The following is an 18,636-nucleotide window of genomic DNA, read 5'->3' as shown; positions in this document are numbered from 1 at the left end:
AATCCTATGGGACCATTCTTTCGATCATCCCTGCCAATCTCCTACTGTCCGGTGTTCATTTCTCCTACTTAAATGCAAGTTTGTGTTGTTGGTCAAACCAAAACAAAGCCCTTAGGCTCAAAAAAAAGAGCCTGGTACAGTAAGCATCAAGCTATTTCGTTGATCTTGATGGAATGCAGACTCGTGCAAACTTCCTGCTGCCTTTTAACCATATTAATTAATCACTGGCTTAGGTCATGGGGGATACTGGTTTAATTAATCTCGCCTTTGCAGTTTGGGAAATGCTGCAATTATACCCTGAATAATTCCTTGTTGCGAAGAAGGAATTTAAGACTTGACTTCACTTGTTATCACAGGAATGTGATGCCGTGGCTGGGCAATTGAGCTCGAAGAGTTTCCGTATCAGCTGCTTGCACACAGGGTGACAACTGGTTGTTATAGCGTCCGTTGTTAAGTTTAGTCATTAACAAACCACTAAAGACTTCAGAGCTTAGAAACATGTCGCAGGAATATGATGTCATCGGGACAGATGTGAAGGCCTTAGAGAGGGTGCAGAAGAGATTTACTAGAATGATTCCAGGGATGAGGGCCTTCAGTTACGTGGATAGACTGGAGAAGCTGGGGTTGTTCTCAGAGCAAAGAAGGTTGAGAGGAGATTTGATAGAAGTGTTCAAAGTCATGACGGGTTTAGATAGTGTAGATAGAGAGAAACTGTTCCCATTGACGGAAGGGTCAAGAACCAGAGATTTAAGGTGATTGGCAAAAGAACCAAAGGCGACATGAGGAAAAACTTTTTTACGCAGCGAGTAGTTATGATCTGGAATGTGCTGCCTGAAAGGGTGGTGGAAGCAGATTCAATCGTGGCTTTCAAAAAGGAATTGGATAAATATTCGAAGGAAAAAAATTTGCAGGGCTACGAGGAAAGAGTGGGGGTATGGGACTAACTGGATTGCTCTTACAAAGAGCTGGCAAAGGCTCAATGGGCCGAATGGCCTCTTTCTGTGCTGTAACCGTTCTATGATTCATGACTATGTAGGACCTGATATTCCTGGGGCCAGTTTGGTCATGTTGTGGTGGACTGCCAACATTGGGGGGGGGAGGAATATGGGGCAGGTCATGAAGTGATCTAAATAAGGAAGATATGTCACACGACATATTTTCCTCCTTTACGTCCTTCGCAATGCTGGAAGTCAGAGGCGTCCATGTTGCTAGGGCTGTGGGGGAGGGTGGAGGAAAGGGGGTGAACTTAAAAACCTGCCTCTTACTATTCCCCCTCCCTCCCAGAGACCCTCAGGACCGCGAATGCTACCGTGGCGCAGCTAAACCGCTGTCCCCGGGTCGTGTGGGAGCCCCGTTTGTGTTACATATGGTGCGGGGCGCCCACCTCTAATATTTAAATTACTGGGATTTCTGACAGGGTCAGGGACCTCAGCAGAGGCTGGGCCTCAGTTCTCCCTGCCCCAAATCTGCACTCGCCCCCCTTTCAAGGTCTTCCCAGGAATGTCATGCACCTGTCAATCATACAGATACTTCCAGGTCAGAGCAGACATTCCAGGGAACTTACTGCACCTGCCTATGGAGACACCAATGTGGTGTCGAACACCTGTGGCACCCAACAGCATCACAACTGATGTTCTGCCCCAACTAGTGAAAGCAAAAGAATTTATGGTTGTGGTTAGAAAGATTTGTTATATTTGATGAAAAATTGAGTGCTCATTACTGTTCAAGAACATCTGGAAAGTACAGATTTGCTTTTGCTTTTCAAAATGTCTTCAGCTCCTGAGTAATTTCAGATGTCACTGTCATGGTGGATAACATTTTAGGCTACAGTACAGAGGAATGGGACTTAGGAGGGAGCAGCACTTGGAGACAAGACTGAGGAGGGAACAGGGGGAGACAGGACTGGGGAGGGAACAGGAGGGGGAGACAGGACTGGAGGGAACAGGAGGGGGAGACAGGACTGGGGAGGGAGCAGGAGGGGGAGACAGGACTGTGGAGGGAACAGGAGGAGATAGGACTGGGGAGGGAACAGGAGCAGGAGACAGGACTGGAGGGAACAGGAGGCGAGACAGGACTGGAGGGAACAGGAGGGGGAGACAGGACTGTGGAGGGAACTGGATGGGTAGACAGGACTGTGGAGGGAGCAGGAGGGGGAGACAGGACCGTGGAGGGAGCAGGAGGGGGAGACAGGACTGGAGGGAACAGGAGGGGGAGACAGGACTGGGGAGGGAGCAGGGGGAGACAGAACTGTGGAGGGAACTGGATGGGGAGACAGGACCGTGGAGGGAGCAGGAGGGGGAGACAGAACTGTGGAGGGAACTGGATGGGGAGACAGGACTGTGGAGGGAGCAGGAGGGGGAGACAGGACCGTGGAGGGAGCAGGAGGGGGAGACAGGACCGTGGAGGGAGCAGGAGGGGGAGACAGGACTGTGGAGGGAACAGGAGGAGACAGGACTGTGGAGGGAGCAGGAGGGGGAGACAGGACTGAGGAGGGAACAGGAGGGGGAGACAGGACTGAGGAGAGAGCAGGAGGGGGAGACAGGACTGTGGAGGGAACAGGAGGGGGAGACAGGACTGAGGAGCGAGCAGGAGGAGACAGGACTGTGGAGGGAGCAGGAGGGGGAGACAGGACTGAGGAGAGAGCAGGAGGGGGAGACAGGACTGTGGAGGGAGCAGGAGGGGGAGACAGGACTGTGGAGAGAGCAGGAGGGGGAGACAGGACTGAGGAGAGAGCAGGAGGGGGAGACAGGACTGAGGAGAGAGCAGGAGGGGGAGACAGGACTGTGGAGGGAGCAGGAGAAGACAGGACTGGAGGGAACAGGAGGAGGAGACAGGACTGAGGAGAGAGCAGGAGAAGACAGGACTGGAGGGAACAGGAGGGGGAGACAGGACTGAGGAGAGAGCAGGAGGGGGAGACAGGACTGTGGAGGGAACAGGAGGGGGAGACAGGACTGTGGAGGGAGCAGGAGGGGGAGACAGGACTGTGGAGGGAACAGGAGGGGGAGACAGGACTGAGGAGAGAGCAGGAGAAGACAGGACTGGAGGGAACAGGAGGAGGAGACAGGACTGTGGAGAGAGCAGGAGGGGGAGACAGGACTGGAGGGAACAGGAGGGGGAGACAGGACTGAGGAGGGAGCAGGAGGGGGAGACAGGACTGTGGAGAGAGCAGGAGGGGGAGACAGGATCAAGAGGGAGGAGCACTGGGTGTGCTGGGACAGAGGTTGAAAAGGCCAACTCTGTTTTTCCTTAACAGCTGGAACACTGATGCTCACTTGAATCAGTGTGAATATATGTTTAATGATAAGGGCGACTTGCTCTGGGGTGGAAGGATGAAGCAACCCCATGATATTATAGGAAGACTTTGAATTGAAATGGTCCTATAATACAAAGGGACACTTAGCATTTTGACATAATTGTAATTTTTAAATGCTGTGAAATATCAGCTCGGGAAATGTGACAATGACATTGTTCCATTTTGTGGATATTTTCATTCTTTGATATTCCGTAATATTAATGACACAAAGCACAGAAGATTCAGGTCATAAAGCAAGGTTACAAAAACTGCATTAGTGCTATAACCCCCACAGAGTTAGTCCCAGAATTTAGGACTAACTCTGTGGGGTTTTAGGACTCTGGGTGTGTTAGTGCCTTATTGTAGCAGTGCGATATTTCTGATTCAAAACCAGCTGTACTTTGGCCTCCTGGATGTTGAATGAGGGACTAACTGTGGACGAGTTTCCTTACGAGCAAGATCGTGTCCAGCTCTGCACAGTGAGATGCTTTTATTGTACTTACCGTGTCTCCAACCCTCAGTCCCGTGCAGAATTTCTGTCCTGGTATAATCTTTTCATTCCCACAGAAAGCATCGAAGGACAATGACAGCTCCTCCGGCAGATCCGAAACATGCAATTCCACCTGTGAGCGGATTTTCTGAAGGTAAAGAGAAAAGAAGAACATGGAGATTAGTTTAAAAACCAGTTCTGATCTTAATTTCACTTCAGTTGTTGTTCCTGTCTATGGTTCCCTGGTGAATGGTTCCCTGGCCTTTGGTTCCCTGGCCTGTGGTTCCCTGGTGAATGGTTCCCTGGCCTGTGGTTCCCTGGTGAATGGTTCCCTGGCCTGTGGTTCCCTGGCCTGTGGTTCCGTGGTTTAGTTCCCTTGTTCTATTTTTACCTTGCTTTTCTCTTTCCCCTTTCTTGAACATTTTCCACCCTCCAGTTCTTGGTGGCACTTCGCCCATTTTGAAAGATTTTTGGAAAATTCTGGTGAGCACCTCCTCCCCAGCCTCCTTCAGTAACCCAGAATGCGGGCCATTCCGGATGGGGCTGGATTGGGCGCAGGAGCAGAAGTTGGAGCTGGAGCCAGGTGTGGAACTGGCGATATCGGAGCAGACGTTGGAGGCCAGAGTCACACCTCCTCAAGTTAATGGTACCATCGATTCGAACAACTGCCCCCAAGCTGCTCGCTGAGTTCTGTTCACACTTACCTCATAAGCTTCCACGATGAGCTCAAGAACATTGCTGGAGTCCTTGGATATAGTCCCGACTGTGCTACCAGTAATCAGCCTACTGTATTCCTGGGGGGGACAGCAAGATTATACAACATAAGGCTCCATAAATCTGAAAGAAACCGTTAAAATACCCCCTCCCATTGTCAACCAATCCAGCTGTTCACAAGTTTTAATCATTTTACTATTTGTTTACCAATCTCTACGTCAACCCCTTGTGTTGATACAGTCTTTGATTCGAGGTTGTTGTTAGTGACCTGTATTATATCAGCATTTACAGATGTTCCCTTACTTCAGTAAGCGTTAGTGTTTCCCAGAAGTTTGAGTGTGTAATTTAGAGACAATTCTTTAACAATCTGTATCTGGCAATGTTTCAAGTAGGCAACTGGATTAATGCAGACTGACTGGCAGAAGCCTGACGGTGGATTTTGGTACCAGAGGGTGAAATGCTGCTGTATAAAATGTTGTTTTAAAGCTTATTAAAATTATTCCTCTTTTTAATCAATCTTGGATTACAGAGAATGCTAAATCAAGCTCAAAATAAGAACGGTAACGCACTCTCTGTTGTTAAACTTCTTGAAATTGTATGGTTGGGCCTAGGACACTGCCCTGAGTTCCTCAGGGCAGTGTCCTAGGCCCAACCATCTTCAGCTGCTTCATCAATGACCTTCCCTCCATCATAAGGTCAGAAATGGGGATGTTCGCTGATGACTGCACAGTGTTCAGTTCCATTCGCAACCCCTCAGATAATGAAGCAGTCCGAGCCTGCATGCAGCAAGACCTGGACAACATCCAGGCTTGGGCTGATAAGTGGCAAGTAACATTCGCGCCAGATAAGTGCCAGGCAATGACCATCTCCAACAAGAGAGAGTCTAACCACCTCCCCTTGACATTCAATGGCATTACCATCGCCGAATCCCCCACCATCAACATCCTGGGGGTCACCATTGACCAGAAACTTAACTGGACCAGCCATATAAATACTGTGGCTACGAGAGCAGGTCAGAGGCTGGGTATTCTGCGGCGAGTGACTCACCTCCTGACTCCCCAATGCCTTTCCACCATCTACAAGGCACAAGTCAGGAGTGTGATGGAATACTCTCCACTTGCCTGGATGAGTGCAGCTCCAACAACACTCAAGAAGCTCGACACCATCCAAGATAAAGCAGCCCGCTTGATTGGCACCCCATCCACCACCCTAAACATTGACTCCCTTCACCACCGGCGCACTGTGGCTGCAGTGTGCACCATCCACAGGATGCACTGCAGCAACTCGCCAAGGCTTCTTCGACAGCACCTCCCAAACCCGCGACCTCTACCACCTAGAAGGACAAGGGCAGCAGGCGCATGGGAACAACACCACCTGCACGTTCCCCTCCAAGTCACACACCATCCCGACTTGGAAATATATCGCCGTTCCTTCATTGTCACTGGGTCAAAATCCTGGAACTCCCTTCCTAACAGCACTGTGGGAGAACCTTCACCACACGGACTGCAGCGGTTCAAGAAGGCGGCTCACCACCACCTTCTCAAGGGCAATTAGGGATGGGCAATAAATGCCGGCCTTGCCAGCGACGCCCACATCCCGTGAACGAATAAAAAAAAAAATATTGTGTTAGTGTAAGGCTAATAATCCAGTGAGAGCTACCACCGGGATCGGGTGAGTTTTATTACTGTAATATCAGGGTGTGTTTCTGCGGCTCTGAAAATCCTCGTCAGCTCAGGGAGCTTGGAGTTCTGCGGAGCTACCGGTAATCAGAGGTCACGAGCATTAGTCCAACGTGGCTGACTGGAAGGAGGGTTTAATTACAAAAACAACAGCCTGATCTCTCCTGGTGTGACGTCATTGACTCTTAAGACAGAAAGCTTTGAGTTCAAAGCTCAGGGCGGCCTCTCACCTCAGCTGGGTGAGCTTTGTCGGTTGCCTCACTTCTATTGGTAGCCACCCTCCAGCCCCGTAACTTCATCCAAATGGTCCTACCTCAGGTGTCGGACTCCTGTCCTTTACCGAGTTCCACATATGTGGTTACTGAACCGTGACCAATAGTAGGAGGTGATTTTTTTCCCTCCCTAGCCCAGCAGCCCTGTCCCCTCGGGTGAGATCAGCGAACTCGGCACAAGTCGGAGATTGAAACCCAATAAAGATTGTTTTTTAAAAAAAAATTCGATCTTGGGATGTGGGCGTCGCTGGCGAGGCCGGCATTTATTGCCCGTCCCTAGTCGCCCTTGAGAAGGTGGTGGTGAGCCGCCTTCTCGAACCGCTGCAGTCCGTGTGGTGAAGGTTCTCCCACAGTGCTGTTTGGGAGTTTCAGGATTTTGACCCAGGAATGGTGAAGGAACGGCGATATGTGTCCTAGACAGGTTGGTGTGTGAATGGGAGGTGGTGTTGTTCCCATGAGCCTGCTGCCCTTGTCCTTCTAGGTGGTAGAGGTCGCGGGTTTGGGAGGTGCGGTCGAAGAAGCCTTGGCGAGTTGCTGCAGTGCATCCTGTGGATGGTACACACTGCAGCCACGGTGTGTCGGTGGTGAAGGGAGTGAATGTTTAGGGTGGTGGATGGGGTGCCAATCAAGCGGGCTGCTTTGTCCTGGATGATGTCGAGCTTCTTGAGTCTTCATCCAGGCAAGTGGAGAGTATTCCATCTAAGCATGGCTTCTATTGCCTGACAGGGTGAGAACTGCTCTAACTGTGATTGGACCTTTAAACAGATGAGTAACATTACCATTGGTGATGAAATGCCTCCCAGTAGATTTTCAATCAAAAACAAAAGCAAAAGAAAACCGCGCTGCAAATGTCAGCTCTGGGGCTGATCGAGCCTTTGCTGCAGTGCCTGGTTGCCATGACATCCAGGATAGCAGTAATAGAGTGGAGATTTTGGGGCGGAATTTCCTGGCCTGCTGCAGTTACTGAGCCTTTCAACAACAACAACTTTCATTAATATAGCGCCATTAACGTAGTAAAATGTCTCAAGGCATCTCACAGGAGTGTAGTCAGACATAAAAAAATTGACACGAGTCAAAGAAGGAGATATTAGGTCAGGTGACCAAAAACTTGGTCAAAGAGGTAGGTTTTAAGGATCATCTTAAAGGAGGAGAGATGGAGAGGCAGAGAGATTTAGGGAGGGAATTCCAGAGCCTTAGGGCCTAGGCTGCTGAAGGCACGGTGGGGTGCAGGAAATCAGGGATGTGCAAGAGGCCAGAGTTCGAAAGCATAGAATAGGTGAGAAGGGACGGAGGAGCAATTCCAGGATTTAGAGCAGGAAGAGGAAAGGGGGGTGGGGGGCAAAACCCTTGCCAAAAATATGAAGGTGAGAGGCCTCCCTCATCCCCATTGGTGGTGCCCACGGTGGTGGTAGTGGTGGGGGAGGGCCATTTGATGTGAAAGCTGGCTTTCAATTGGACCATATTCAGCATTGATGCATAAGGTGATTGGCTGGACCTGGTCCCACGCTCCGAGTGCTCCTCCGACTGGAATGCCCTTGCGTTGCATAAGGAAGGAAAGCAACTGGGAACTGGGATCCATTGGAAATTGGGAATAATAACTGGGAGAATGATTTCCATTGATCAGAGAACCAGGAGATCTTGGGAGATGCTGAAGGGACGGGAGAGGATCTGATTAACCCTTTAGTGTCAATTTCCAAACCAACCTCCTGACTGCAATTACACAACACCTGGACATTCTATACATTTCTATCACAGTAGAGAGCAAGATATGTGACCACTGGTTAGTCCGGTCATTGTTTAGCAGTGTCACTGGTTAGTGGGATTACAGTTAGTGGGGTCATTGGTTAGACAGATTTTTGCTGGGCGATGTCGCTGGTTGGTGATGTCACTGGTTAGTGATGTCATTGGGATTGGGCTGGTACACTGCAGAGGCCTGGGAGTGGGCTGGTACACTGCAGAGGCCTGGGAGTGGGCTGGTACACTGCAGAGGCCTGGGAGTGGGCTGGTAGACTGCAGAGGCCTGGGAGTGGGCTGGTACACTGCAGAGGCCTGGGAGTGGGCTGGTACACTGCAGAGGCCTGGGAGTGGGCTGGTACACTGCAGAGGCCTGGGAGTGGGCTGGTACACTGCAGAGGCCTGGGAGTGGGCTGGTACACTGCAGAGGCCTGGGAGTGGGCTGGTACACTGCAGAGGCCTGGGAGTGGGCTGGTACACTGCAGAGGCCTGGGAGTGGGCTGGTACACTGCAGAGGCCTGGGAGTGGGCTGGTACACTGCAGAGGCCTGGGAGTGGGCTGGTACACTGCAGAGGCCTGGGAGTGGGCTGGTACACTGCAGAGGCCTGGGAGTGGGCTGGTACACTGCAGAGGCCTGGGAGTGGGCTGGTACACTGCAGAGGCCTGGGAGTGGGCTGGTACACTGCAGAGGCCTGGGAGTGGGCTGGTACACTGCAGAGGCCTGGGAGTGGGCTGGTACACTGCAGAGGCCTGGGAGTGGGCTGGTACACTGCAGAGGCCTGGGAGTGGGCTGGTACTTCTGAGGTACACTGAGGATGGCTGATTGTGAAGGGAAATGAATGCCGGGAGAATCAGGGAAAAATAATAACACCTGAGAGAAATAAATAAACCTGGATAGACCAATGTGAAGAGCCTAAACTGGGGTTGTGTACAAATAAATCTGAAATGGGTCAGACTGGATCACTTAAGATTTGGAATTCAGCTCAGCGTCCATCTCCATCTAATATGCCGGCATTTCTTCCTGTGACAGAAAATAATATTTTGAACCCATTAACAGAACTGGCTACGTGATGAATGGGACTAACTGGATTGCTCTTACAATGAGCCGGCACGGGCTCGATGGGACGAGTGGCCTCCTTCTGTGTTGGTCTATGATTCTATGAATAGCTACACAGACCTCTGGGCTTGTCGCTCTTTCACTTCTCGAAAGCCTACCTTGTATATATCCGTGACCTGATTGGTTACTGCAAAGATCACAAAGACATTATTCTCCAAGAGTTTTTCTGTCAGCAGGGCAAGGGAAGGGTAATCCTGAAAAATAAAACATGTGGACATAAGAGTGGAATCCTGTTTTTAGACACTTAAAAACCAGTCCCTTTTAGTCCTGGTAATCGGTTTATTTTTAGTCTTGATTTTGTCTCTGCACCTCAAGACGTTCAAGGGTTGATAAATTTGGGTTGCCAACTCTGGTTGGACGTAATCCAGGAGGTTTCGTCACATGACCTCGTCCCTCCAACCGCCCCGCATTCCCGCCATTGGTCGCCCGACAGGTCCATCCTCGCTGATTGGAAAGCAAACAGGCTCTTTTTTACCTGATTGGATGATTCTTAACTGTCACTCTCAAAGTCTTTTATCCCATCTCCAATATTTCCATAACTAATAAACAAAAGTGTTCAAAGAAAATGAAGAAAACACACAGAGAGATGGAGAGTCTAGTACCAGGGGGCATGGTCTCAGGATAAGGAGTCGGCCATTTAGGACTGAGATGAGGAGGAATTCTTCACTCAGAAGGTGGTGAATCTTTGGAATTCTTTATCCCACAGGGCTGTGGATGCTGAGTTCTCGAATATGTTCAAGGCTGAGATCGATTGATTTTTGGACTTTAGAGGAATCAAGGGATATGGGGATCGGGCGGGAAAGTGGAGTTGAGATCGAAGATCAGCCATGGTCTTATTGAATGGCAGAGCAGGCTCCAGGGGCCAAAGGGCCTACTCCTGCTCCTATTTCTTGTGTTCTTAGACTTTTTTTGTTATGCCCCTATGATTTTTCTCCCTGGGTGTTACTCGCAGCAGCATCCTGGAGATTAATTTTTAATTCCTGCAGACTCCAGGACAATCCGGGAGGGTTGGCAACACTAGGCTAATTCTGCAATTGGAAGCTCCCAGTGGCTCAGTGGGCAGCACTCTCACCTCTGAGGCCAAAGGTTATAGGTTCAAGCCCCACTCCAGAAACTTGAGCACAAAATCTACACTAATACTTCAGTGCTGTACTGAGGGAGTGCAGCACTGTTGGTAAGTGCTGTCTTTCTGATGAAATGTTAAACCAAGTCCCTATCTACCCTCTCAGGTGGATGTAAAAGATCCCATGACACTACATGAAGAAGATTAAGGGAGTTTTCCAGGTGTTATGGTCAACATTTATCCCTCAACCAACATCACTAAAAACAGATTATCTGGATATTTATCTCATTGTGCTGTGTTTCTTGAAATTGCAACAGTGACTACACTTCAAAAGTACTAAGTGTCATTTTATGTTCCAATTAAATTATCTGTTTGGGAATCATTCTGTTGGTACCGAGTCTCTGGGTTGGTAAAGGAGAAAGAAAGACTTGCATTTATATAGCACCTTTCATGACCTCAGGGCGTCCCAAAGCGCTTTACATCCAATGAAGTACTTTTGAAGTGTAGTCACTGTTTTAATGTAGGAAACAATTTGTGCACAGCAAGATCCCACAGACAGCAGTGAAATAAATGACCAGAACATCTGTTTCAGTGATGTTGGTTGAGGGATAAATGTTGACCCAGAACACTGGGGAGAACTCCCCTGCTCTCCTTCAAAATAGTGCCATGGGATCTTCTATGTTCACCTGAGAGGGCAGACAGGGCTTCAGTTCAACATCTCATCTGAAAGACAACACCTGCTAGACAGTGCTGCACTCCCTCAGTGCTACACTGGGAACATCAGCCTAGATTTTGTGCTCAATTCTCTGGAGTGGGACTTGAAGCCATGACCTTCTGAATCAGGAGCAAGAGGTGCTGCCCACTGAGCCATGGGTAGTTTGCGGAGGTTGTTTCAGGATCGTTGTTGACCAGTGAACGTTCTCCAGAGAACACTGCGGCATTTATTTTGGCATATCGGGTACGTGGAACACATGGTTAACTCCCTCAAAAAGGTGCCAGATAAAGATCAGGTTGGGAAGGGGCTGGGTGAGGGTTCCAGGTGTAGTTATAGACTGAGAAGATCAAATACTTGATGGGATGCAATTCTTTGCTGTTGGAGCTGGGGTGGGGGGGTGGCAGGGAAGGGAATTTTTGTGTGGGGGGGCAGCAGACCAGAGGATTTCAGAATGGATGAATATTCTTTGGGAATCGGGGAGTATTTATGCAGAATTTTCACTCAGGAGGTTAAATAGGTGAGTCTGAGTCTGTGGTGGGCAGATTATGGAATGTTTGTGGAAGGATGGACTTGATGGGACCAATGGCCTTTTCTCATTCCATGCTCTCATGTCACTAGAAACATGTTCCTCTATGAACATACCAAGATAGCTGAGGCATTGTACTGGTTGTCCGGTCCCATGTGGCACTGCCCATCGTTGGGCCGAGTGATGCCGCCCAGCCTCCCGTCCAGCGCAAAGTGCGAGGTGGCATCACTGGTGAAAACCAGCATGTGTGTGGCCTCCTGACGCCAACCAATCTTCTCCTGCAGCAGATAAGAGATTCATTAGAGCCATTTAAAGGAAAATTCTCCACAAACAGTGAAACGTCGCAAAGATTCTAAAAGGGGTGCAAGAACAGAGATCTGGGGGTAAATGTGCACAAATCATTGAAGGTGAGAAAGTGGTTAAAAAAGCACTCGGGCTCCTGGGCTTTATAAATAGAGGCATAGAGTACAAAAGTATGGAAGTCATGATGAGCCTTTATAAAACACTGATTCGGTCACAACTGGAGTATTGTGTCCAGTTCTGAGCACCACACTTTAGGAAAGATGTGAAGGCCTCAGAAAGGGTACAGAAGAGATTTACCAGAATGATTCCAGGGATGAAGGACTTTAATTACGTGGATCGACTGGAGAAACTGGATGGAACAGAGATGGTTGCGAGGAGATTTGATAGAGGTATTCAAAATCATGAAGGGTCTAGACAGAGTAGATAGAGAGAAACTGTTCCCATTGGCAGAAGGACCAAGAACCAGAGGACACAGATTTAAGGTGATCGGCAAAAGAACCAAAGGTGAGATGAGGAAAAACTTTTTTACACAGCGAGTGGTTAGGATCTGGAATGCACTGCCAGAGGGGGTGGTGGAGGGAGACTCAATCATGGCCTTCAAAAGGGAACTGCATAAGTACTTGAAAGGAAAAAGTTTAGAGGGCTACGGGGATAGGGCGGGGGAGTGGATTGCTCCTGTATAGAGCAGGCGCGGACACGATGGCCCGAATGGTCTCCTTCCGTGCTGTAACCTTTCTATGATTCTGTTCTAAAATATAATGAATAGAACAGCTCTACATTACTGTTTACATTTTAAATCTTGTGAAATGGATGCTCACAAAATGGACGCAGTAATCACAAGATGGACGCAGTAATCACAAGATGGATTCAGTAATCACAAGATGGACGCAGTAATCACAAGATGGATGCAGTAATCACGAAATGTATGCAGTGTCACCGCTATTGGTCAAACCTTCTCCATGTAAAGTCATTAAAGGAGATTGATAGATTTTTGTCAGGTAAGGGTATCAAGGGATATGGAGCAAAGGCAGCTAAATGGAGTTAATGTACAGATCAGCCATGATTTAATTGAATGGTGAAACAGGCTGGAGAGCCCGAACGGCCTAGGCCCGTTCCTGTGTTCCTATTCCTTTGATATTTTTTTCTCTTGTCGTGGATCTTTCATCACCACAGGTCCTTCTCGAGCCAGAGGTAATCTGACTCGACGAATCCCCATCACCAATTACGATCAGCCAGACGCAGACAGGGACATAATGGGAGGGGATCAGACATTGTCGGTTTATCCTACCGCTCCCCGCATTGTCAACATACAGACAACCCCCCGCCCTCCCCCCACCCTCATCAGCCCTACTGAGAACTGACAGAATCTTTGGCATCTTCTGGTGATATCGGGCCTGGTTTGGTTTGAAGTGAGATCGATGGGGTTTTCGATATCAGCTCAACGTGGATGGACCGTTGCCAATCACAGAGCACTGCTGCAAACAAGCCAATGACATCCCGTCAACTTAACACACGAATTCTGGTAACACTGCAACTGGGACGCACGTACAAAGCATGGTATAGAGATTTGTGGGGGGGGGGGGGGGGTGAGGGACCAGTGTATAAATGTGTGCTCATCAAGGTGAGGCACACTGGCCCTGGGGAATCGGTGTCTGCGTCAAGAGCTCCCAGGTACAGCACCGCAAGCATCAGGTTGAAGCTCCGCCTACACTAGCCCAAATTCAGAGAAACATCTTTTACTGCACTAGAGTAAGAACTTCTGTGTGAAACTATCTGAGATCGGGCCATTTTTTTGCTTTGTCCCCTAGTCTCTGGGGCCTGGGTTCAGACTGACGCACACTTATTTTGCAGACAGCACAGAGAGGAGATTTTCTTTCCATTAGTTTAGGGTGGATTCAAACCCAGGTCCTAGGGCTGAAAGGGCAGTGTCCTCCTCGCTGGGCAGATACTCGCTGGGCAGATACACGCTGGGCAGATACACGCTGGGCAGACACACGGTGGGCAGATACACGCTGGGCAGACATGCGCTGGGTAGATACATGCTGGGTGGACACAGGCTGGACAGATACACACTGGGTAGATACAGGCTGGGCAGATATTCGCTGCGCAGATACAGGCTGGGCAGATACTCATTGGGCGGGGTGAGGGGCGTGGGGGTGGGATGTGGAAAACAATGAATGGAGCTGCTCTGTGGTTCAGGTGCTCCACTCCCATAACCCACTCCAGCGACTGTTCCAGCACGAGTGGGTAAGATCTTGCTCCACTGACCTTGCACACTGAGGCCTGCAGTATGGCGTCCATCCCTCCTTCTGGCGTGTCGCGGTTTCGTGAGACGGTCTGTTTGTTCACTTCTTCGTTAAACTTGTTCACTTCATTCGTCAGTTTGAGTGCGTTTTTAAATCCGAACACGGGTGAGCATACACTATCAATTCTTTAAAAAAAAAATCACAACAATCTCAATAAGCACTGGTCTTGCATCGTGATTTATACTGATGGAATCATAGAATCTTAGAGCACAGAAGGAGGCCATTCTGCCCATCGTGGCTGTGCCGGTGCTTTGAAAGAGCTGTCCAATCAGTCCCCCACTCCCCTGCTCTTTCCCCATAGCCCTGCAGATTTCTCCTTTTCAAGTATTTATCCAATTCCCTTTTGAAAGTTATTATTGAATTTGCTTCCACCGCCCTTTCAGGCAGTGCATTCCAGATCATAACAACTCGCTGCATAAAAAAAATCTCCTCATTTCCCCTCTGGTTCTTTTGCCAATTACTTTAAATCTGTGTCCTCTGGTTTCCGACCCTCCTGTCAATGGAAACGGTTTCTCCTTATTAACTCTATTAAAACCCCTCATAATTTTGAATGCCTCTATTAAATCTCCCCGTAACCTTCTCTGCTCTAAGGAGAACAATCCCAGCTTCTCCAGTCTCTCCACATCACTGAAGTCCCTCATCCCTGGTACTGATCGGTGCTGAGGGCTGTAATGTTAGGGAGGGGATTTTTTTTTCTCTTTCTCTGTGAACATTGAGTTCTCCCAGGCCAAATACAACATGGGCCAAAAACTGGGCTAAGGAAAGGTCTACACCTAAAAACTTAACTTACCTCTTCTCTCTGCAGGTGCTCACTGACCGGTTGAGTGTTTACTGTTCTCGTTGCTGAATAAAATTCCTTTTACTCTGCCCCAAACAATGTGCCTGAATCCCAATCTCAGAAAAACTATTCCAAAATTGCACCAAGAGTCAGCTGTGGTGGACTAGGTAGAACATGTGCCTTTGAATTAGACAGAGCACTGGTTCAAGTCCCATGTAATCTAGGCTGACACTTCAGTGCAGTGTAGTGGGAGTGCTGCACTGTTGGCGGTGCCATCCTTCGGATGAGATGTTAAACTACTGCCCTCTCAGGTGGATGTAAAAGATCGCCATGGCACTATTCAAAGAAGAACAGGGGGCTTCTTCTGGTGCCCTGGCCAACACCAGATATTGGTTTTTGTGGGACCCTGTTTTGCACAAATTGCCTTCGGCGTTTGCTACATTGCAACAGTAACTACACTTTACATTGGCTGTAAAGCGATTTAGGATGTCCTGATGTGAAAGGCGTTACATAAATGCAACTTCTTTCTTCCTCCCTCTGTGGGCAGTTTTGTGCTGTGGACCTGAGCCCATTGGGAACGAAGGGAAGATGTATGAAACTAATGGCAGATTGGCCAGCTGGATCGTAAACTGGGCATGATCAAAGGAAGCACATGGAGATGATAAATGGAAAAGTGATCTCTTGGTGGCAATGGCTGGGGGGTGTAGGGACTACGGTCCACCGGCATCTCTTAGGGGCCTCCTACTGTTTACGCTATTCGTAGATAATGTGTAAGGCATTTTTGGCAATATACAGTACAAAATTTACTGATGTCACTCGGCCCGGTGACATATGAGTGATTGATACCATTCAAAGGGGTCTGGGCCAATTAAACATAGGGAAGGGCAGATAGAATATAGTGTAGACAAATATAAGGAAATGCACAAAGAAACCAAAAACATGAGGGCGGACGTGAATCCCAATCTCGGAAAAGCTCTGGAATTCCCTCCCTGAGCCCTTCAGCCTCTCCACTTCCCTCTCCTCTTTTAAGACGCTCCTTCAAACCCATCTTCTTGACCTTCCTAATATCTCCTTCTTTGTCTCGCTGCCCATTTGTTTCTGATTACATCTCTGTGAAGCACCTGGGGCCGTTTTTTTTCTACGTTAGAGGCGCTATATAACAGCAAGTTGTTGATGATGAAGGGATGCCCGTTAGCAAAGTTAGGGATGGATGACCATTCACTGAGAGTGTCCAGTCAATGTGAAACTATCGTACACTGGCTGCTTCTCAGCAGTGTTTGTTAATGCACTGGAATGGGATCATTTAATGCTGTACTCCCCACTGGTATTATCACTTTAATGATACATTGGGTACCGTTCTTTCAAAAGAATATTGATGGATTGGAGAGGATTCAGAGAAAAGTGAAAGCCTGTCGGGTGTCAGCCATGGCTCAGTGGTAGCACTCTCGCCTGAGTTGGAAGGTTGTGGATTGAAGTCCCACTCTAGGGACCTGAGCACAAAATCTTGGCTGACACTCCAATCCAGTACTGAGGGAGTGCTGCACTGTCGGAGATGCCGTCATTCAAACGAGGCGTTAAACCGAGGCTCCGTCTGCCCTCTCAGGTGGACGTAAAAGATCCCCCCAAGGCACTATTTCGAAGAAGAGCGGAGGAGTTCTCCTGGTGTCCTGGCCAATATTTATCTCTCAACCAACATCAACAAAAACAGATTATCCGGTCATTTATCTCATTGCTGTTTGTGGGACCTTGTTGTGCGCAAATTGGCTGCCGCGTTTCCTACATTACAACGGTGACTACGTTTAATTGACTGTAAAACGCTTTGGGGAGTCCTGAGGTCATGAAAGGCGCTATATAAATGCAAGTTCTTTCTTTCCTTACTTAGCACAGGGGTTTTTGATCTCTTCCTCTGTTGCCATATAAATGTACGGAGAGACAGGCTTGTCCACAAAAGCTCCAAAGCCCAGTTGCAGGTTGCTGGTCTGTTTGGCCATTTCTGCGGCCACTCTTGTGCCGAGCTGCTGGATGTTTTCCAAATCGTCCTTCATGGAGAAAGAGAGGTCCATCAAGTAGTAGATGTCCACAGGATAGTCCTCCACCTGGCGCACCTGTATGTTGAAGGAACTGGATTCCCCTGTGGGAAGTGGCAAAGGAGAAGGTTATATAAAACACCGGGGGTCAACATCTCCAACGTGGGATGGGGGCAGATCCAAGGCTGAGACCTTATAAAGAAACTGTTACAAACAAGTTAAGATTAGAACACAACAGCGTTGCACAGTGTATCAGCGGGTAAAGCTCCTCTTATCTTCATATTTGTTCACTTATTTAAAGCGCTGCTCCTAATTTGTGAATTAAATCACTTCAGTTCAAACTACCGCGTGCTACTTCATATCAGAGGTCTGTGGACCAAAGAATAGAGAGATATTGGTGTAGATTTTTGTCTTACGCATTTATCGGGCGGAGCGCAGAAAGGAGCATCACGTCGGCTGTCACTGTGCAAAACTGTTGTGTTTTAATCTTAACTTGTTCGCAACAGTTTTTTTATATAAGGTGTCAGCTTTGAGGAAGTGGTATCACTCCCACCTCTGGGTCAAATGGTTCTAGCAACTTGAGCACATAATCTAGGCTGACACTTCAGTGCAGTACTGAGGGAGTGCTGCAATGTCGGAGGTGCCGTCTTTCGGATGAGACATTAACCCCTCTCAGGTGGACTTGAAAGATCCCACGGCACTATGTGAAGAATAGCAAGGGATCTCTCCCCGGTGTCCTGGCAAATATTTATCCCTCAACCGACATCACTAAAAACAGATTATCTGTTCATTGCTGTTTGAGGGACCTTGCTGTGCACGAATTGGCTGCTGCGTTTCCAAAATTACACACTTCAAAAGTACTGCATTGGCTGTAAAGCACTTTGGAACGTCCTGAGGTTGTGAAAGGCATTATATCAATGCAAATCTTTCTTCTGTAACATCAATCCCTGACCGGCTCCCACGGCCGGTGATCATTATTTTATACAAGTTTAGAAATAAAAATCGTAATCATTTTGAGTTCTTCCTGTAGCAGATTAGTTCAAGGAATGTTGAGCAGCCAGTGAGGATACAAATGAATTTCCTTGTTTGGTTATAAGTTGTGCATCAATCAAAATGAGTCAGGGCGCATCACACTCACCACATTAAAAAACATAGGGAGGAAGCTGTACGTAACTGATTACAGTTCTGCGGATTTCCTGATTATCATTAAGCAATGATGAATTGTATGGAGGTAGAATAAATACCAATGAGCAACCTCCCCTTCGCAGTAGGTGGCCAAGGACAATGTGCTTTCATTTAATTCATAACTGTGCAATATCACCGATTGTTATCAACTGAACCGTGTAGGGGAAAGAATTGTCAAAGTCAGTGACCTGTTCACCTAGAACACCAGCAAACCTGAACCAACAGCTGCACGAAGCTTGCCCAGGCCCCCCAAAACAAGCTGGCAACTCAAGAATGACCTCGATGACATGTGAAAAGTTATGCGAGCTTTGTACCTTCAAACTGCGGCTATATACAACATTCCCTCACTTCTACAAAAGCAAAATACTGCGGATGCTGAAAATCCGAAATAAAAACAGAAAATGCTGGAAACACTCAGCAGGTCAGGCAGCATCT

General features: G+C 48.3%; 1 protein-coding gene across 1 annotated transcript in view; it reads right to left on the bottom strand.

The window, feature by feature from the left end:
- LOC137300019 (integrin beta-3-like) overlaps nt 1-18,636 on the bottom strand; it is a 66,782-nt gene that overhangs the window by 34,561 nt on the left and 13,585 nt on the right. Inside the window, exons 4-9 of the mRNA XM_067969106.1 lie at nt 16,868-17,120; nt 14,174-14,336; nt 11,719-11,880; nt 9,397-9,492; nt 4,487-4,576; nt 3,796-3,930 (exon numbers count right to left, since the gene is read on the bottom strand). Coding sequence (XP_067825207.1) covers nt 3,796-3,930; nt 4,487-4,576; nt 9,397-9,492; nt 11,719-11,880; nt 14,174-14,336; nt 16,868-17,120 — 899 coding nt within the window. The remainder of the gene's footprint in view (nt 1-3,795; nt 3,931-4,486; nt 4,577-9,396; nt 9,493-11,718; nt 11,881-14,173; nt 14,337-16,867; nt 17,121-18,636) is intronic.

Source organism: Heptranchias perlo, chromosome 30, assembly GCF_035084215.1.
Source record: "Heptranchias perlo isolate sHepPer1 chromosome 30, sHepPer1.hap1, whole genome shotgun sequence".
In the NCBI taxonomy this organism is placed as follows: domain Eukaryota; kingdom Metazoa; phylum Chordata; class Chondrichthyes; order Hexanchiformes; family Hexanchidae; genus Heptranchias; species Heptranchias perlo.
The sequence above is the reverse complement of the archived record's forward strand: the minus strand, read 5'-3'. Positions and strand labels throughout refer to the sequence as shown.